Source organism: Pseudopipra pipra, chromosome 20 (assembly GCF_036250125.1).
Source record: "Pseudopipra pipra isolate bDixPip1 chromosome 20, bDixPip1.hap1, whole genome shotgun sequence".
Lineage (NCBI taxonomy): Eukaryota > Metazoa > Chordata > Aves > Passeriformes > Pipridae > Pseudopipra > Pseudopipra pipra.
The window spans coordinates 378,719-399,354 of record NC_087568.1 but is presented as its reverse complement, the minus strand read 5'-3'; the positions used below and the strand labels follow the sequence as shown (position 1 = coordinate 399,354).

Here is a 20,636-nt window from a genome sequence, read left to right as displayed (position 1 = left end):
TCTGACGGGAACCCGCTTCCACCCGGCTAGAGGACCCGCCGCCCCCGCCAGCCGGGCGCTCCTGCCGCCGCCCCGGCCCGACGGCCTCCAGTGCAACTTGGCACGGGCAGCCCGCCCGCCCCGGGAGCAGGAGATGCTGCTCGGGGAGCGGCGGGTCCCGCGGGTGCCGGGATGGCGCGGCCGCCGCACCGGCGGAGCTGGTTCCCGCCCGTTTCGCGGCGCCGCCCGCCCGGCGCTGTGCGCTCGCCGTTTCCCGCGGACAGCCCGGGCCCAGTACCCCCTCCCGGGTTGCTCCACGCACCTGACAATTCTCGAGAGAAAAAGCGGAAAGTCGGGGTGGCCGCGTCCTTTCCCGTCCCTCCGTCGCACCGCACCGCTCACACCAGCGCGGGAATCGCGGCTCTGCCGAGCTGGTCTCTGCGGGAGCGCGTCCCGCCGGCAGCGACAGCCCCGGGACAAGCAGCGCCCGGACCCGCTCACTCGGGCTCCCGGCCTCTGCCCGCGCTGCTTGGGCACCTGCCGTGTGGTGGCGCGGGGGAGGCCACCGATGCGGGCACGGCCTCTGCCGCGCCGGCCCAGTCCGCTCCCCGGGAGCGGTGGGGCCCTGCCAGACCCCCGGGGGCGCCTCGGGGGCTGCCGAACCCCGCGACCTCGGCGGGGGCCCCGAGGGCTCTTGCGGGCCTCACGGCTGGGGGCCGCAGCCGCCCCCGTCCCGCTCCGGCCGGCGGGGCTGGTGCAGAGGCACCGCAGATGAAAGGCTGCGCTCGCAGGCGTGCCCCGCGCCGGCAGGTCCTGTCCCCCCCGCACCCCCCCGCTGGTGCACATGTCAGAGTTCACAGACCTGGCTGCTGCCTTTTACAACACTGAGCTGTAAAAGAGCGGATATTAAACCCGTATAATGGATCCAGCTCCAAGGAGAGGTTAAATTTCCCAGTGAAACGAAGGTATTTGCCCTGAACTGGGAAAAGACACCACCTCCCACCCACCCCCCCAGCACCCATGCTGGGAAACCCGCGGAGCCGTCAGAGGCTGGCGGTAAACTCTGCCCCCAGCCTCGCACCTGGCATCGGTCGCCGCGGGGGCACATGTGCGCGACACGCTGCTGCCAGACAGGGCTCGGCCCGCTCGCCCCGTCGTGTCCCTGTCCCCGGGAGCCCCGGGACGGTGAGCGACCGGAGCGAGAGCACTTCTGTTCGGACCGAGCCGGGCCTGAGCCAGGTGTCCGCCACTGCTGTCACGGGGCCTCTGCCGCCTGCCCGGACCGCTGGACCGTGCGGGTCAAGGCGGGTGAGGGACAGGGCTGCGCCGGTAACACGGGCCCTGCTAGAGCCGGGCGAGCGGGCAGCGAGAGCCGGGGTCCTGGTGAGGCCGAGGCGCAGCCTCCATCACAGGCGCAGGCACTGCGCGTCGTGCGCGGGTCCCTGGGAGCCGCGGGGACAGTGCGGAGCCGCAGCAGGGGCCGGGCGGCGGAACGGCTCCGCGCCGGAGCAGCGCGGCCCCGCAGGGCCCTGGTGCCGGCGCAGGTTCTGCGGCTCCCTCGGGCGGGCGGGGAGCTCGAGATCTCCATGCCCTGAAGCCGCCCGGCCGGGCTCTCCGCCGGCGGAGGGTAAGCGAAGCCCGAGCCTGTCTGCCGCGCTGCCCTCAAAAATCTATTTAGGGAAGATGAAGGCGCATGCAAATGCGTGGCGCCTCCTCGCCTGTGCCTTTAATCATAGTAAATTGGCTCCCGTTCCTCCAGGCCCCCCGAAAAGGCGCACGGCGGCACCGCATCGTGGCGGGGCTGGGACTCCCAGCGCCGCGCGGCACCCGCTGCTCCCCGGGGCTTTCCGGCTTCTCGGCGCGGCCCCGGCGCTCTGCCTGATCCGCCTCTCTCAGCAATTTTCCTACCCAAATGCTGCCGTGACGGGAACAGAGCTCAGAGATAGCATCGGGCGGCCTGTATCAAAGAGATCCTGCTTAATTAAAATACCGGCTCGGTGCTCGCCGCTTTTCACGCGGCGTGGCCTCCGACCGCGTTCTGCCGGATACCGCCGGCTCCACCTCCCCCATCAGCCGCTCTGGCCGGCCCCGGTGACCTGCTCCGTGAGGCCGCCGGACGAACAGGGTCCCTTCCCGGGGCTAGGGCTCAGCCGGTCGGTGGACGGGCCGGTCCCAGTAGGGCGGCTGCGGTGCACGGGGAGGCTCCGCGTGGTTCACGAAGCATTTGTTTGCGCTACTGAGCAACAGCCCGATAATTTATTGTTATTGTTATTGGTAACTACACTTCGCAGCTCGTTCACATCCATCCTTCCGAGGCGGGGAGAGTCGGTTGGATCAGTTGCCTCCATGCGTGGCCGGCGGCGGCTCCTCCTGGGCCGGAACCGCTCCGCCGGGGCTACCGAGCGAGCGGGGCCAGGTAGTGGGACTGCCCCGCACGACGGCGGCCAGGGGCAGGGGCCTGGCGACAGGGAGGCACCGGGCGGTGGGTGCCGCCGCCGGAGGCTCCGTCGGAGCTGCGGGCTGCAGAGCCGGTCTGGGGAGCGCCCGGTTCTGGGGAGCATGGGGAGCTCCGCGGGCAACCGGCAGCGAGTCCGCCAGAGGGGCGCCCGCCGGCCTCTGTGGCGGTGCCGAACCTCGGCAGCTGTCTGCCGTGCCAGCGGCCCCGTGCCCCGGCGCTCCCTCAGTGCTCCTGCCGTGAGCGTTTTTCCGTGCACCGATGCTTCGGCGTTCGGCTGGCGAGCGGGGAAAGTCGGGGCTCCGCAGGGCAGCGAGGTGCAGAGTCCAGCTGTGGGTGGAGAAAAACAGGACAAAGTGAGCCGGTGGTCTCCGGCTGCCCCGGGGCTCCCCCCTCGCCCCGCCGCCGAGGTGCTGCAGAGTCGGGGCCGGTCCGCCCCGCCCAGGGTCGGGAAGCGCCGCGCTGGGCAGCACCCGGGCCGGTCGGCCCCTCTCCCCCTTGCCCGGCTCCCCGCCGGCCCCGCCGCTCGCCCCGGCTGACCCCGCGCCCGCCGAGCCCCGGCCGTGCCGCCGCGCGCCGGCAGGGGGCAGGCTGCGCCCGAGCCCCGCGCACCGGCCCCGCCGAGCGGGGTCACCGGGCCGGGCCGGGCCGGGCCGGGCAGCGCCGTCACCGCCCGCCGGGGGCACCCCCCACGCGCGGGTCCGGCCGCGCACCTCGCGGGGCAGCCCCGCCGCACGGCCGGACCGCACGGCGCGCACCGGACCGCGGGAGCGGGCGGCGCGCGTCGGTACCGGGAAAAATCCGCGTGCAGGCATCCGAGAATGCGCTTGGGCAGAAACGGGGCGTGGGGCAGCCAGAGTGCACAGACACGTACCCGCCGGGCCCGCACGCTTACGCGGAAAACGCCCGGCGCCACCCTGCCCTCGTGCCAAGACGCCCGCGGCCCCCCCGGGTCACGCTCCGTTCTGTCCCGCACACCGCCGGGGTCCCGCTGCGCTCCCCGCAGAGCCGGCTACCCGCGTGCGTGTGCACCGGGGCGGGACCGACGGGCGAGGAGCGGGGACCGGGAGGCTAGTCCCGGAGGCCGGCGGAGATCTGTCGCAGCGCGTTCGGCGCGGCGGCTCCTCCGCGGGTTCGGCCACTATTCGTTAAACCGGTGCTTCTTCCTCCTGCCTCGTCTGGGAAGGGCAGGATTGAGTCCGGCTGCGTTCCTTGTTCGACTCTCAAAATTAACCCAAAACAAGGAGATGTGCCTTGCAAATAAACGGAGAATTCGAAGGAAGCCGCGGGGAGGTGGGGCTGCGTTAGTCTGGTTTGGGTTTATTTCTGTGATGGTTTTGCGCGTGGGTGTTTTAATTGCATTTTGTTTTTCTTTAAAAGCATCATATAAAGCGATATAACACCTCATCGAATTGTTCTCAGGGCAGGAGCGGGGATAACATTTACTCGGCACAGTGTTCGTACATACACACAGCAAGAAGCAATTTGGTGTGATATTTGCGAGTAAAAACCCAGGAACAAAGCCGGAATTACTGCTGCGGCTGCGGGGCTAGGGACTCCCGCTCCGCTTCCAAGTCCCGCCACTTAGAGCTGCCTTTTGACTGGGTTTTGGGTTTTCTTCTTTTCGTTCTTCTTTTTATAACGAGAATTTACGAAAACTCCTGCGGAAACGGGGGCTCTAATTTTCCTCGCAACTGTGGAAGATAATTTGACGGAAGCCCTCTGTGATGGAGAACTTTGAATCCTTAAGAGAAAATAGGAAGGGAACATAAAATATTAATGTGAACGAGCAGCTTTTTCGCCGCTGATTGAACTTTGAAATTTTAGCAGCCTTTATCTTGATCTCAGAATTAAATAATCATATATTATTTTTTCAGCATTAGCGACAAAGATTTTCAGATTTGTACTCTCCAGAACAAAAACCAAATAAGCCCTATTACTGAAAACCCTTTCCAAAATATTTAACTTAAACGTAGTCACGAATTTCTTTCTGAGATTTTTGCGCATGAAAACGGCATAAAAAGAGGCTTTATCTTAAGACCCAAAAAAGAGAAGCATTAAGTAATTCAAGTTAACACTTGCCCTGCTTATTAAGTATCAATATTTTGGGAGCATTACAAAATAAACTCCTTCCTTTGACAAGGTCATGGCATATCACGGGTCACATTAAGAATCTCCTCACGGAATCCTTTCTGGATTTTAATTTCTTCAGATTTAGATTTTTAACGGTATCGGATAAAAAAAAAAAAACAAAAACAAACAAACAGAAAAAAAAAATCCAAAACACAACTCCCTCAAAAAAAACAAAATCGAAAGGGAGGCGGTGGCGCGGGGTCCGGTGCTCCGTGCGCACGGGCAGGCTGGTGGGGATCGCTTTTCCCGTCGGTTTTGTTTCCTCAGAGGGAATCCCGGCACGGTGGGTTCGGACAGGGCTGTCCCGCACACACACGGGGGGTGTGAACACTCGCGCTGCGCTCCGCACCGAGTCCCTGCGCGTTCCAACGCGTTAGCGGCCAACCCGAGCGGGCAGCGCTGCCGCAGGAGCGGGCGCGGGGTCGCGGCCGAGGGAGCATCCGCATCCCTCAGGCCGCTGCTCTGCTCGAGCTCTCCCGCCCGCAGCCCCGCCGCGACGGTTCGGGGCCGCCTTTCAGAGGTGCAACCCCCCGCGCCCCGCTCCGCGTCCCCGCCGGGGCCGGTCGCGCCGCCGCCGTCCGCGGGACAGACCCGCGTCCCCGCCGGGGCCGGGCGCCCCGAGGGAGGGTCCCGCCGCCACCTGCCCGTGGCCCGGCGCTGGACGCGCGCTGCTACCTACCCCGGACAGGGCAGGAGCCAGGAGCAGCCGTCGGGTCGGGAGCGGCGCGGGGCGCGGACGGGGGAGCGGAGCAGCCGTGGCCCCGCTCCGCCGCCGCCCTCGGCCGAGATCGTTCTCCCCCTCCCCGGCCCGCGGGGGCGCGCCCCGGGCCCGCACTGCCCGCGTCTCTCGGCCGCCCCGCGCCCCGGGCGCCGCCGCGCGTCGGGGGCCGCGGGGGCCCGGCGGGGCCAGGGCACTATTTGACGTCGAGGAGACGGATCACCGCGGCGCAGCGATACGGCGCGCACCAATGGAGTTCAAATGTCAGCAAGTTTGAGGAGGGGTGAGGCGCCGGGGGGTGTGTTCCTCCGCGGCGGCCCCTGCTCTAAACGGCGCGGCTCCTCGGGCCGCCGCACGGCTCAGGGGCTGGGAGCGCCGGGAGCCCCGCGCCCCGCCCGGCCCACCGCGCCCGCGCTCCGCCCGGCCCGGCCCGCCCCGGGAGGGCCCTCCGCGCCGCGCAGGGCGTGGGTCCGGCGCTGCCGGCGAGCAGGTGACACCGCGGCTGCCCGGCGCCGTGTGCGCGGCATGTGCGCGCCCGTGTAGCGGGGCGGCCCCATGGGCGGCGGCGCCGGCTCCTGCCTCTGCCCCCCGTCTCTGGAAGCCTGGGCAGGAAACGCTCCTCATGTCTCCCAGATAAAAATAAAAGCGACTCCCTCCTCCCGGCCGCAGAGTGTCCCCGCGCCCGGCCCGACGCGGGGCTGAGCCGGCCCCGCCGCCCGGCAGCGCCTCGCCCCGCCGTCCAGAGCGCCGGGCCGCGCCGCCGCCCATGGACATCGCGACGGGTCCCGAGTCCTTGGAGAGGTGTTTCCCGCGGGGCCCGCCGGACTGCGCCAAGATGCTGGACGGTATTAAAATGGAAGACCACCCCCTGCGTTCGGGGCCGGCCACGCTGGGAGTGCTGCTGGGTGAGTTGCCGGTCGCTTCTCGGCTACACCGAAAGCGGCCCCCGCGCTCCGCTCGGTACCCGGGGCTGCGGTCCGAGGGGCCTGGGCTGATGCGGGCTGTAGCCGCTCAGACCCGGACTGGCGCCGGGCGCGGGACTGTCTCGCCGCGTGTGCGGGATGCGGTGCCGGCGGCAGCCGTCGAGCTCGGTCTCGCCGCGCGGCTGGGCCGGGCGGGCTGGGCTGCCCGGGACCGGGGCTGGGGACCGGGGCCGGGCTGTGTCGGGGCTGTGTCGGGGCCAGAGCCGGCGCCTGACGCCGCCGTCTGCCGTTGCAGGGTCGGAGTGCCAGCACCAGGCCGTCTGCGAGGGCTGCCAGCGGCCCATCTCGGACCGGTTCCTGATGCGGGTGAACGAGTCCTCCTGGCACGAGGAGTGCCTACAGTGCGCCGCTTGCCAGCAGGCGCTCACCACCAGCTGCTACTTCCGGGACCGCAAGCTCTACTGCAAGCAGGACTACCAACAGTAAGGGCGCGGGGGGTGACGGGGGTCCCGCCGGGGCAGCCCTGCCCGGCCCGGGGTGCGCTGCGGGCTGCGAGCGTGTTCCCGATCGGGCCGAGCCCGGCGGAGCGGAGCAGCCCCGCGCCGGGGCCCACGGCTGCGGGGTGGCGGCTCCGGCGAGCGGGGACCCCGGCGCAGGCGGCGTGGCGGGCACGGACGGGACCGGAGACACCAAGCCGCGGCGTCCGACCCGGGAAGGGCGCTGCCCCCGGGCCCGCCGCGGTCTGGGACCCTGCGGCGCCGTCGGAGGGGACGGCGGTGGGGCGGCCCGGCCCGGGCTGCGCAGGCAGCGCCCGGAGCCGCCCCGCGGATCCCTCCTGCCCGAGGCGAGCCCCGTCCCGCCGCCGCCCCAGCACCGCCCGGCCCGCGGAGCGCCCGCTGGCACTGCCCGGCGGCGGGGCCGGGGGCTCGGCGGGGCCGTCGGTGCGCTGCCGCGGGCCGGGCCGGCGGAGCGGCCGTCGGGCGCGGAGGGAGCGCGGCGGGGCCCGGCCGAGAGACCGGAGCAGCAGCGGGAAGAGCCCGGAGCTGAGCTCGGCGCTGGCCCCGGCGCTGCCCGCTCTCTCTGTTATTCCGGCTTTATCCCCAAATGTCAGGCGCTGTCGGGAGCGGCCCCCGCCGCGCCGCGGCCCCGCGCGGGGACAGAGCCCGGCCCCGCGCCGGGCCGCCCTCCCCAGCAGAAGCCCACTTCATGCTTGTCACCGAAATTGAGGATCCTTTTTGTGCCGGGAGGGGGGCGAACATGGGCACTTCAATCACTAGGACATAATATGGCTCTGCTAGAAGTCTGGCAACAAACAAAGAACAACAACTATTGGTTTGCATCAACTTTTGTCAGGCATTCAGCAGGCTTCCAGAAAGGCCTGAAGTGGCTTAGTGGCAACAATGTGCATTTCATAGCTACAGCATGAAAATCCATCTCCATGGAAACGGGTAGTAAATGCTAACATGACATGCTGAGTATAAATATTGTGAGGGTTATAACTCTTGTATAAATGGCCCAGATAAATGTCCCCCTGTTTAGGAATTACAACAAAACACGTTATTTCGTGCCGCAGCCCTCACCAACTCCCAGAGATTCCTCCATGGCCCGAGCGCTGCACATGGAATAACCCAGAGCTTGCCCGTGGGCCGCTGCCATCTCACCCTCGCAGGGCAGGGAGCACATCCATGGGATTTACCTTTTACTGCTACACAAAATAAACCAGCCTGTGGTAGCTGTAGTTGTAGAGCAGTGAAACTTCTGCCTCTGTGGGTAGTAACACCTTAGATATTTTTGTTGAGTAGGGAAGAATTTAGAACAGTCTTCAGGCTACCTAAGAAAGTGTTATTTGGCAATGTAAATATTTACATTATTTGCAAAGAAATGTCCCCTCCCAAGTCCCATCATTAGTTTCTGTAAAATAAAGGGTCGTACTTAGCAACCTAAAAAGCAAGATCAGAGACTATTGCTTTGTAAAAACAAAAATACTTTCCTGACTGAAAATAGAAATGTTACTGCTTCAGAACTTCCCGTGTTATCAAAGGTGTCCAATTGTAGAGGGGGGGAAACAGAGTAACCAGGCTGCTGAACAATAAAAAGATATCAACATGTTGGCCTTTGTTGAATCCCAGCACCTAGTGTGACATGACATGGTGCCCTGCTGTGTGTGCCCCCGAGGACTGACAGCGGCAGCGGCTCACGGGAAGGGAAGGGGAGGGGAGACATGGTAAATCAGAATTTGTTTTCTCTGGGATTTTATTAGCCCAAAAGAGCAAACATGTGAAACTATGCTGACACGGATTGTGCACCCTTTCAAACTTGGAGAAATACTCGTTTATGGTAGCTAGAAGATAAAAATAGCTGTCCATCCGTGCGAGTGGCTCTGGGCTGTGCGGTGCAGAGGGTCAGTTTTGTCCGTCAGACTGGGGGGGTGAAGCCATGAGCGAGCTGTGCAAGGCAGCTCCAGCGAGGGGGCACAGCCACAGTCCTGTGCTGGAACACCGGGATGGGAAATGCCTCTGTGCTCAGTGATCGTGCCTTGGGGTAGTGAGATGGAATAGGATCGGTACGGAGGAAGACAGGGATCAGTAATATCAGATACTTTTTGTTATCCTGAGTCTTATTTACAGATCTCTGGGGGGAAAAAAAAAGGAAAAAAAAAAAAAAAGAAAAAAGAAGAGGGAGAATAAAGTTTACTTAAATATCTCAGTTCCTGAAATTTGCTTTAAATAGATTTTTCTGTACGTAATAATGCAATTTTAAAGGTCAGATTTCTCCAGAACTCCCAGGACTATAATCAAGCACTGTGTGTATATCTTTGGGAAACTGGTGTCTCATCTTTCTAATGAAAGCAAGCTTCTGATGGGTCAGATATCAGACCTTACACCTTTCCCTGGGTCAGGAATGATTGCTGCCCATCCTTGGATGAGGGCATTTCACATTAGGGGGAAGGGTGAAAACAGTTTTTCTTTTTTCCTTTTTTTTTTTTTTAAATTATAATGTTGGCTGTGTGAAGCTACTCTGGAATGTTAGAACAAATCCTGGGGGAGGTGGATTAGTGGCCCAAGCCCAGTTTGAAGTATTCAGAGGTACCTGATAAAAGTAATTTATCACAAAAATATTGTTAATATGTCAGTGGGACCAGCGGGACAAGTTGGGCACGTATTTTGGTCTCTTTTTAAAGAAGGAATTCAATACATTTAAGTACTTATTTTGCTAAAATTTAGAATTTTGAGGGTCAGGTGCATTTGATGACAAGGTTTTTAAGGGAAAAAGTCCAGAGCGGTACAATGGCACCAGGGAGGCTGGATCTCACAAGCTCAAGTCAATCAGAATCTCTTTGATTTTAGTTAGAGCTTTACCAAATTGCTGCACATTTGGAACCTTACACTTAATGCTGGTGTGGTTTTTTTAAAGAATTTTTTTTTTCAGATAAACTGAAACCTTCAGAATGCTTGTTTTTCAAAAATAGAAGGCTTGCAGTAGTTGTATTCTGGCACTTTGCTTAAATTAATTTATGTATTGTACCATTCATAACAGTGCTTCCTTCTAAAAAACGTTAGTATTTATAAATACTACAATTTTTCCCATTTGTATATTTCCATTTTTTTGTGATTGTGCTTTTCTGGTTTGTTTTTCTTTCAACTGCTCAGTCTTACATAACAATTTGTCCTAGTTATTGCTGATAGTGAAAAAGGATATGTTATGAAAAATAACTGTTTCTGGTTACATATTTCATATGTAAGCAGTGCACATAATTTATAGAAATATCTGTATTCCTATTCTAGCTTTGGAAATAGAGGCTGTAAAAGAGGTTTTTATTGAAGGGACCGAATAGCAAATGCTCAGAGTAGCTATTTCATAAGTTTTCATTAATGCATTCTAAGTTTTGCTTAGGGTAGAAAAGATAACATTCAGGTTTTTGTTCTTTTAAATGTTGTCAAGCATTGTTTTAGCATCATGTTTGGATGCTATTACAAAAGATCCGCCATGTATTTCTGGTATGTTTTTGTACTGTTCTTTGAGTTCTTTCTTGTCGGTGGCTGGGCTTGTTTTTGCTGTGCAGTCAGCACAGAGCAGCACGTCCCCCGCAGGAAGGAAAGAAAACCCCACGAAGCCTCGGTGCTGTGGGGAAATCTTCCCCTCTTCGGATTTTGGGAATGCTTTCACACGAGCATAACTCTGAGGCTGATGTTTCCCAGTTGAGTTGTGTTTTATATTCAAAATGCAACAAAAGCTTCCCGTCAGTGAGTGTCTCTTGGTTTCGTGGCTGTTATTTTTCTCGCAGAGCGCGGGCTGTGGAATGTGGCAGGAGCCCGGTGCAGGAGGGACCGGAGCTCCCGGATTCGGCTGCATTCTGCTACCCGGATTCAATTGCAATCTGCTAACGACAGGATTTGGTTTGTTTTCAGTTCTCCTGTTTTATTTTTAACCGAGGAGCACCCGCCGTGCTGTTCTGCTCACGGGTGCAGTTGTGCAGCACCGTGAGCTCGGCAGAATAATGTGGAGCGGGGGGTCCCTCCAGCTGCCCTCGCCTTGTGCCGAACGGACACTGGTCCCTGTGCGTGGGTCACTGGGAGACAGCACAGAAACCGGGTGAAACTTAGACACAGGAGTACCCTGGACATGGAGTAATGATTAAAGTTATGTCTTCCACTAAAAATGCTTTTAAAAGTCGCTGAAATACTCTTTTCAGCAAAAATGCCACCAGTCCTGCACCATCAGTCACATCAACCCCATCAAAAATCCTCTGTACGATCAGGCTTTCGTGGCACCTCGAAATAGTCCCCAAAGCGGGAGTGTTGAGGAAATGTGGCTGTTTTTTCAGCCGGTGACGTCAGCAGAGTGGCCGTGCTGGGGCTGAGCCCCCGCGGGTCCCCCGTGTCGGCGGCTCCGTCCCCGCGGGTGGGGATGGCACGGCCCCCGCGGCACCTCGGCAGCGCCGGGCACCGGCCACCCGCCGGGTCGGGCTGGGCTGCCCGAGTGCTGGCAGGGATCTGGGACGGGGGTGTTTTGAGAATTTGGGGAGACATTTTGGTTTTCTGCTGCAATCGTGGTAACGCTGAACAAAATAATTGCAATGAAAAGATGCGATTTGCACTGATCCGTGGCAGAAAACCAGAGGGAAGATTTTTGTGCAATGTAGGCGATATGCAATTAAATTAACAGGAGTGTAGTTTATAATGCTTTACTACTAACCTGAGAAAAAATAACCTATAGATATGAAATATCCTGCGAAAATGTCTTCACTGAGTATTATAATAAACAGGAATATTTTGCGTTCTGTTTAGAAGTCAGGTCTGTTATTTTTTGGCCTAAACTTTTGAAGTTCAAAGGCATACGTCACCTTTCCAACTGTCAATAATATATCATGATAAACCAGCTGGATTATAATGTCTCTTCTTAGATTAATTATGTTAGTAGTGTATTTCAGTGGTAAATATACACTCCTCTGGCTTCTCTCTGTTGTGGAGCAGCCTGTAAAGCCTGGTACGTCCTAAAGTGCTCACCACTCTGGTGAACCTGAAAGTGGGGGGGCAGCTTTAGTAATGGGAGAGGCTGTGTCCTTTAGTCAGATATCTGGGCAGAAATATTCAGGAGAAAAAGGAGTGTGCTTGTCCTAACACAGCTGTGATTTTTATTTTTTATTCCGGACAAAATTTGGATTTATACTAAGTCGACTACTTCTTGCGGTAACAGGAATTGATTTCATTTTATTTAATGCCTCCTCCTGGAATGGCGAGTGCAGCAGATGCAGGGAGTGATTAGAGGAGATCTGAACCCCCTCGTGCTCGGTGTGGAGGCCAGTGGGAGGTTTGGGAGGTTTCGGTGCCGGAGGAGCAGCCGGGGCCCTCCTGGCTGTAATGGAACACTCGACAGTCCCTGTGCCAGCGGCCGCGCTGGGGCCCACGCAGGGACACGCACAGGCACCCCGAGCACCCAGGGACGGCTGGCGTGGTTCAGTGGGGTGCTTTTGGAGGGAGAGAGGGGTCAGGAAATACTTCATGTTTGTTGTCATTGCCAGGCAGAGCAGGAGGGTCCATGTCTGTGTGCTGTGCGTGGAGCTCCCTGTGCTGCCTGGTGCTTGTGGCAGTTTAGGGAGAGTGTGGAGTATAAATATAACAGCAACATTTCATGACAAAATTAGAAAGGGATTTTCTACTGCTTGAGCTGGCTTGGACCATGCCACAAGTTGCATAGAATGCAGAGTCAGAGAAAGGCCGTGAATTTTAAACCGCAGCAAGATGGAAAAGGGCCATTGCTGTGTCCTCTGTAGAGGTGTACGAGGGTGAATGACAGACTTGCAGAAAGAACAGGGAAAAATGCTTCTCTTTGCCTACAGTTTTTTTCCCACATCATAAGTCATGTTATTGCTTGAGTGAAGTGAGAAACAAACAAGTAAATAAAACTGTAAAGTGACTTGGAGAGCAATCTCCAGTAAAAGTAAACAAACCAGGTACTGCTCTGGGATGGTTTGGTGTGGTAGGAAGGGGTTTTGGCATGATTTGGGATGATTACGTTACTCACAAGGCAAAGATTGACTCATAATGAAATGACAGTTTCTTGTTCGTTGCAGAACATAAAACTTGCACGTTTTTTTTGAAACAAAGGACACAGTTAGTTATAAGTAACAATGTGTTCTGAGCCTCAGCAGCCGAGTCTTCAGCAGCCAAAGGATGGAATTAAAGGAGTTACTTTGGAGTTAAGTGGGTGCAATTAGGAACAGAAATTTCCTTTCTCCAGGTGATCTGGAATAACTAAATGAAGTGGGCAGGAAGTTTTCATCAAATATCCACCTTGCAGACTGTGTAGTTATGGTATACTATAGCCAAAGCTATGAATGAAAACCGATCTTTTTGATAAAAAGGTATGAGAATTTATTTAAAAAGCAGAGGTCTTTTCTGAGTTACAGTATTTTATAAAATGTAACAGAGAGAGGTAAGATCATTTTGCAACAGTGGAAGCTTTAACAGTGCTGGTAGCATTTAGGGAGGAGACATCGCTTTTCTCTATTAGTAACTAAGTAAAAAAATATATGAACAGCTTCAGATCTAATTTAAAATAAATGTTGAAAGTCAAGCTAGACTTCTGAGTTTGAGAGTAGAGACTATAAAAGAGAAAAAAAATCACAATACTCGTAAGGTAAAATGAGCCTGAGTTTTGATTTGAAATGTAATATTAGTGTTTCTAACACACATGTTAATATAGATCTGAATCTTCAGTGCCTTGTTCAGGCAAACTATTCATTGGTTTTAGACGCCTCTTCAAATTCAATATAAAATTGAGGCAGTTTTTCTTTTTTTAACTTATTTTTAAATATTAACCTTACATGTACTTTATGTTCCTAGATTTACTTTGGCTAGACTGCTACTACTGAACTGAAATACTGTGTTACCCTTGCTTTACTGTCCTACGGTCGCTCTGGCCACACTGTGACAGCTGTGTCAGTGGCCGTGGCTGCTGAAGCCCCGAGCCCAGAGCCAGCCCCTGGCACCAGTGACACTGCCAGGAGCAGGGGTGGATGGAGCAGGCTCCTGCCTCTCGGGCTCAACACGCTGCTCCCAAAGCAGCCATTTTGCAAAATAGGCTCTGGTTGTTACCGAACAAAATACTGATAACTGTTTTCTCCTCTTATATGACCGACATGTACCCAGAATAGTTGTGCTGCCGTGGCCCTTTATGGCATGCTGAATGTACCTTGTAGGTAGAAACACCGTGTGTGGCATATTATACAGTTTTAATGCAGATTGTGTTGAAGCAAAATCCTTAAAATGAAGTACTTGTAGTCCCCATTAACTATCTGCTGTCTCGAGGGGGTGTAATGTTGAGGTCAGCACTGACAGAGGCCCGTGGGGTGTTACACCGAGTGTGTGCCAGAGCTGGGACTGCAGAACCCTGGCCCAGCCCACCTGTGCACGGCTCATCACCTCACTCCACAGAGCAGGGGGTTTTACTCACCTTTCAAAAACTATTTGCCTGTGGGCAACCGAACAAGTAGACTTTTGTGAGATTGTATTACAGTACAGGAATTGTTAATATGACTAATTTCAGCTCGTTATTTTCTTGGGTTTGAAATTTTACGGTGATCTCCTCACAGGTACAGCAGAACTGCTGTGGCACAAATCAATTAAATGCCAACATTATATCAACATAACAAGGAATAGCACATTTCTTGGGGAGTTGATAAAGGTTTGTGCTGTGATTCTCCTGTAACAGGCAAATAGGTTTACAGAGAACCTGTATCATGGAGGTCATTTGCTTTGCTTCCAAAACATATTTTTTTTAATATGCACAAAATTTTCTTCTGCAAACATTGACGTGAACATGCAGTTCTATTGGCTTCAGTGACAGCCATCCTCGCTCATCAAAGGAGGGAAGTTGGCTCTTGATTTTACTGCAATTGGTGTTTTATGTATAATGTATGAGAGTGCCTGTGCACTCTCCCAGTAAGAGCTGATGGGATTTATGTGCACATGCTGAGGACCAAATCCTCCTGGTAGCTGTTGGGAAGTTTGCTGTCACGTGCTCATTCCTTGGTGTAACCTGAATTACCATTCACTGATTACAAAACCAAAACAAGGCCAAACAAAGAATAATAATCTGCATCAATTTTTTTTTTTGGCAGTTGCTGCTTTTGTCATAGATTGGTATTATGATAGAGAGAAAGCAAGCTTGAATTTGCAGAAGAAATTATGAATATTGTATTAAAACATTTCTGGTTACAGCCAGTGGTTACTGTGATGGAGAGAAGCACCATTGCTCCTTACAGGATGGCTCTGGTGCATTCCTTGTGTGTTACTGAGGGAGCATGTGTGTCACACCTGTGGATGGGGATGGTGTGACGGGGACAGCATGATGGTGTGGTGGGGACAGTGCTTTGTGATGGGGACAGTGTGACAGTGTAATGGGGACAGCATGATGGTGTGGTGGGGACAGTGCTTTGTGATGGGGACAGTGTGACAGTGTAATGGGGACAGCATGATGGTGTGGTGGGGACAGCACTTGCTCCCCAGCAGGGGAGCTCGGCAGGGCACTGGGCACTGCCACCCGTGCAGCTGGGGCCGGGGTCCTCGGCACCTCCGTGGAACCAGACCCTGGGCTGCAGCACAATACCTGCCAAACCTCGTTAGTGAGAAAGGTTACAGTTCTCATTAACATCCACCCCCCAGGTTTCCAACCTGTGGGATCCTGTCTTTTGACAGAACCATCTTGACAGGAGCTTGTATTATTCTATCCTCTGATAGTGCAGTTCCTTCCTTCCCAATGGAATAAGCTTCTCTCTGTTTGGATTTTTCCTTACATGTCACAGTTTTAATCTAGTTTTTGAGGGGATGTAGTTGCACTTGCTGAGGTTTCCTTTGATAACCCATGTAAAGTGAGATAAATGGTAAGAGGTTTATTAGCCAATGACAATAGAGCACTGTAGGAAATCATGAAACCAAGACAAAAACCTCAAACCAAAATGTTGAAATGACTGCAGAAGAGGTAAGGTACCTGGATTGTGGGGATACCTGGTACAATGAGGTCCAGCTGTACGTGACAATCTGGTAACCCCAGCATTGATCATAAATATTCAGGATCTTCTGCAGATGTTTTTTGGTAGTTGATGCTCTGTTCTGAGCCATCTTAGAGTGCAGCAGTGCCTTGGCTGTGCCCCTCGCCCTGGGTCTGGGGCTATTTGTGTCCGGGAGCAGGCTCTGCCAGTTCATGAGCCTAGTCCCAACCTTTTGAATGGTCAGGAGCCACAGGAGAGTACCAGGTGCTGCAGGAGGGCTGTGGGAAGGTGGTGGGCATGGGGAGGAAGGGTTGACCCAGCTCCCCAGGCCCCACTGTGGCTGCACAGGCTGGAACTGGCCAGGCACCATCCATCCTCCCCACTAGTCAAGTGACGTGTTCAGGATGCTGGAGCTGTGCTGGCATGGCTGGTGGCTCACAGGGGTCCAAAGCCACAGGCTGTGGTGGGTGGGTGGCTGCTGGCTTGGAGGAGCAAGCTGGTGCTCCCTGCCTGTGTGGGGTGGGGCCACGTGGGTTACCTGTCCAGGTCAGTCTTCCGGAGGTTGGCATTTCTGACTTTCTGGGAGAGAAAGAGCTGATCCTCCCTCCTCCTCCACCCCTGCTGTTAACAATCCTGGTTTACAGACTAAGTATCTGCTCTGTGAAGATTTGTGTGTACGTGCAAGCTTGAGTCAGTACCTGTCCTACCTTTGGAGGCCTCCTCAATGAGCAGCATGCACAGCAGGCGTGAGTGCTGCGGGGGCTGGCAGTGCCATCTCCAGCAGCCCGGCACCGGCTGGGGACATTCCCTGCACGGAGGGGCCAATGCTGCCACTCGACAGGCCCTGGCGAGGGCCTGAGCCAGCAAATCCCTGCTCCCAGTAGTGCCAGTGAAGCCAATTGCTCTGACATGCAGCAGCTTGTGGTGTCATGCAAGGTCAGTTTACCTGACAGTGAGTGTCTAGTGAGAGCTCAGTGGAGTTGCTCGCTGAAGTTTTTGGGGATGTGGCTCTTCACAGGTGAAACCCACCCTAAGTAGAAGTCACAGTTTATCATGGGTTGTCTTTGCAGTTGGATCTTGCCATGGGCTTCATCTGGTGACAAGTTTCCCCTGTGGAGAGTGACCCTGTGGGGTCAGCCCCACTCACACTGGAGTTGATGTGTGAGGTGTGGTTGGGCCCTACGCGAATGTTGGCACCGGCAGCGAGGCTGGTTATTGTTAAGAGCAACTTATGAAATGGTGCAAAAGTAGAAATGGAGTAAAACACTTTGAAGGAAGAAATGGCCTGTGAAATGTTGCAGCAATGCTATCTCTGCTTGGCATTATTAATTTGAAACTTCTGGGCTCAGCGCTTGGAGCTGCAGCAAGCGCTTCAGCTGATGGGAGCAGAAGGTGTTAACAGGCAGCTACTTCGGTAGTGGAGAACAGGCAGATCCCACTGACAGGGATTCCACTGTGCCCTGGCTGCTCCTGGCTGGAGCTGCTGTGGAGGAGCAGAGTTTGTATTTCAGGAGCAGCTTTTCCTTGTGTCCCTTGTGTCCCTTGTGTCCTGCACTAGAGGCTGTGGGGCTTGCATGACCTTTGTGGGGTCCCTGAGCTCCCGTGGGGGTGTCTCGAGCTGCTCTGGGGTGCACAGCTCCTGCCAGCTCCTTCGCTCGCACTGCCTCGGCCTCACTGCCCGTGGTGGGTCTGGTTCCCAGCACGGTTTTGTGAGTGTGCAATAAGTTAGCCATGATGGTGCCTGCATTCATTTTATGTGGGAGAATCCCCAGGGATTGCAGGGCAAAGCAGCACTGGCACCCGCAGCATCCCTTGTGGCAGAGCCCGGAGCGGGTGGTCCATGGTCCCATCGTGCTCCATGGCTGGCCCAGGGCACCGGGACTGAGCACCAGCAGCAGTGGAGCTCACTCTGCTGATCTGTGTCCTTCAGAACGGCTGGAAAACAGGCCCAAGGCAAGTGTGCTGTCTTGGTTTCATGCATGTCCCTTGAACACAGTTGTCTTGAGTAATTGAAGCCTGTCCCATTTGTGGCTTTTTTCTTACTTAAAAAATCAGCTCATATTTTGGCAGGGGTTTGTGTGAGCGTGTAGTGGATACATTCAGTGAGAAGAGCTATAACATTCAATTAAATTAATTGAACAATTAAACCTCGAATTTTTCACCCAACCATCTGAAAGCCAACTGCACATTTTCAATCAGACAGGAATACACACAGACAAGGGCAGTCTGTGGCCCTGGATCCCAACAATGTGATTTTCATCACCTTACCAGTCTTTGGGGAGTCTTCAGCTTCCATCTGGAAGTACCTTCAACCCTTTCCAGCTACGGATCTTGAAACAGCTAGAACAGAGAGAAAACCAAAATTACATGGAGTTTATTGCCATTTCAGAAGGAAAAAAGTGTTTGAAAAAGTTTATTCAGGAAGCCAGGGGAAGTTAAGTGGGAGACATTTGCCATTTCATCAGGGTGTTGGTGATAGCCATTCATGTCATAAATGGCTTGTGTCATTTGATGCCAAAAATAACACAATTTTCCTCCCCAAAGGCCTATAGGGTTTTTTTGCAATAAATGTTTATTTGTTAATAATATACTTTAAACAGTCCAGCCTTGACCTCAAGTCTCCAAAAGAATCCATCTTCTCTCTGAAAAATCCTACCAAGTTTGTGTAATTTTTTCTGGGAAGGTGTAATTGATGGCGCAGTGAAGGGCAGTGTGTTTGCTTTAACTACTGCAGCTGCGTGGATTAACTGTTTATAAGGGCCTACTGTGCTTTGAATGGCGACTTGCTTAGATTTCAGGCTTTACTTGACAGCACTTCCTAATTGTTCCTTGGATTTGCTTAAGTTCCATCAGTAAAAATAAATTTCTGCACTGATCTCACCCCTCGTCCTTCCCTCATCGCTGCTTTGAAAGCTTTGAAACTCTTGTTTGTGTGGATCACGCTGCTCCCACAGCCTCGAATGGAGGTGGCCAGGACAGGGGCTGAGTGGGGCTGAACTTGTTCTGCATCTCCTTTTGATTTCAGAAAAAATGTCAGAGGAATTTGGGTGCTGAGCAAATAACCTGTATACAAATATTTTTGACAGGCTTTCAGTGTAGTAATGGGAGTCTCTAAAGATGAACGTAGAACTGGCAGGTATGAAACATGAATAAATATTTGAAAATGTAATAAAGGATTTTGTAAATATGCATGATATAGAAACTGTTGTTTTGAGAGAAATTAGTGAGGTAATTAATTTATTATTATATGTGTGTTGCTCTGTTTTGAAATTGCCTTCTCAAAAGCTGGAGTTGGATTTCCATTGGAAAAACTTTTGTGGAATGCCAGTGACATGTGATCAGTAGCCCAGTAAGCCAACAATTGTCTTTTCACTAAATTACCAACTACCACTGATTTAACCAATGTTAAATCACATTTTTCAGCTGCTTTTGTTCTGCCATCAACCACTCTGATCCTTCTCTCTTATGATTTTTCACGCAAACTCTTACTAAACAAGCAAAGTATTAAGTCACTTATCAGATATTTTGTTGTTAGTCCTTAAATGAAAATGTGATTTTCTAGAAGTCTGGAGGACTTATTCCTTTAAGATCATCAGAGTTATGGGAGAGAGTTACACATTTAATTTCTCAGAGCATTTCAGCTCCAAGTGCTAGTTTGTTCTCAGTCTGACAGGCACTTGGATAAAATAAGGGACAATATGTGTAAAATTAATGGAATTCATTTTTTCTTTGAACATTTTGCATTTGTGGAGCTAAATTTTATGAATAACATGGACACTCAGGTGCTTTGTGTAAAGCTTATTCTAGTGGGACTCCATGGCACTAAATGGCACTAGTTATTTACTGAGAATATGCTTGTAGTTTATTAATTGAGACAATTATATGATGCTTTAAAAATCTATATTTTGAGAATCAAAGCTTCTGGCTTGGGCTGCACTCTCGCAGTTAGAAGTTGGTTAATTTTACTCAGTCTCCTCAGTAGCAATTTACATGGCAAAGTTACATGCACAACTGGTAAAAAAACTGAGGGCCTTGGGGTGACCAAACTGTGTGCTGAGTGATCATTTAGTTCCCAGAGGCATTTTCTGGGGCAGTCTGGGGCGAAGAAAACTGAGCAGCTCCTCTCCTTTACCAGCAAGGGTTTGGCTGTTCACAGGATCACAGGATGGATAAGGCAGGAAGGGACCACAGGGAATCACCTGGTCTGACCTCCCTGTTCAAGCAAGGTCATCGTAGAACACGTGGCACAGGGTTGTGTCCAGACAGTTCCGGAGTATCTTTGGTGAGGGAGGCTCCACACCCTCCCTGGGCAGTCTGTTCCCATGTGCTCTCACCCACACAGTAAAGGAGATCTTCTCATGCTCGGGTGCAGCTCGCTGTGTGTTGGTACCTGCCCGCTGTCCAGGGCAGGTACCCGGCTCTGGGCTCACGAGTGGCTGCACAGTCCCAGCAGTCACAGCTGCAGGGTGTCCAGGGGCAGTGCAGCCTCCTCCTCTGCACCAGGGTTCGAGGCCCGATGGGCAGTGTGCTGTCCTCCTCCTCTCTCCCAGAAACAAGTCCTGTGCAGACCTCACGTGTCCTCTGAAGCCTTCCTCGGGTAGGGGAGTGCCCTGCTCCCAGGGCTCCCCGGTCACCCCGGCCTGTGTGGCACAGCTGACTCTGAAAGGCTCCTGGCCGAGCCCCTGGCACAGCACGGCAGGGACCAGGCGCCGCGGCGGGTACGGGGGGTGCAGACACCGACGCTCCCTGAGCTGCCCCTCCGGGCTCTGGGAAGTTTCTCCTGATTCATTCCCGGGTGATTCATGCTGTCAGCATCAGCTGCCTGTTTGTGAAACTGAAAAGAAGCGACCTGGAAATGAAACAGTCCCATTACTGAGGCTAATATGCATGTGCTCCCATAAGAGGATATTAAAAGTCCCTTTGTTTGTTGTACAG

General features: G+C 54.3%; 2 protein-coding genes across 2 annotated transcripts in view; one reads left to right on the top strand and one right to left on the bottom strand.

Moving 5' to 3' along the window:
* Positions 1–2,216: 2,216 nt before the first annotated feature.
* Positions 2,217–5,842, bottom strand: LOC135425133 (collagen alpha-1(I) chain-like). Its single transcript, XM_064677093.1, has 4 exons — positions 5,690–5,842; positions 4,850–5,242; positions 3,330–3,505; positions 2,217–2,764 (listed from the first exon to the last, which is right to left on the bottom strand). The coding sequence occupies exons 1-4, from the start codon at positions 5,840–5,842 to the stop codon at positions 2,314–2,316; spliced, it is 1,173 nt and encodes a 390-aa protein (XP_064533163.1). The 3' UTR covers positions 2,217–2,313.
* Positions 5,607–20,636, top strand: part of LMX1B (LIM homeobox transcription factor 1 beta) — a 90,964-nt gene continuing 75,934 nt past the window's right edge. The window contains exons 1-2 of the mRNA XM_064676490.1: positions 5,607–6,190; positions 6,504–6,690. Coding sequence (XP_064532560.1) covers positions 6,052–6,190; positions 6,504–6,690 — 326 coding nt within the window. The 5' untranslated portion in view covers positions 5,607–6,051. The remainder of the gene's footprint in view (positions 6,191–6,503; positions 6,691–20,636) is intronic.

Coding starts and splice junctions, on each gene's coding strand:
- LOC135425133 (XM_064677093.1), bottom strand. CDS start 5,842: ATGGGGCCGCCCCGCTACACGGGCGCGCACATGCCGCGCACACGGCGC. Junction 5,243..5,689: donor CCGGGCGGAGCGCGGGCGCG/GTGGGCCGGGCG, acceptor TGTCCGGGGTAG/GTAGCAGCGCGCGTCCAGCG. Junction 3,506..4,849: donor CAGCCCTGTCCGAACCCACC/GTGCCGGGATTC, acceptor CTCCGGGACTAG/CCTCCCGGTCCCCGCTCCTC.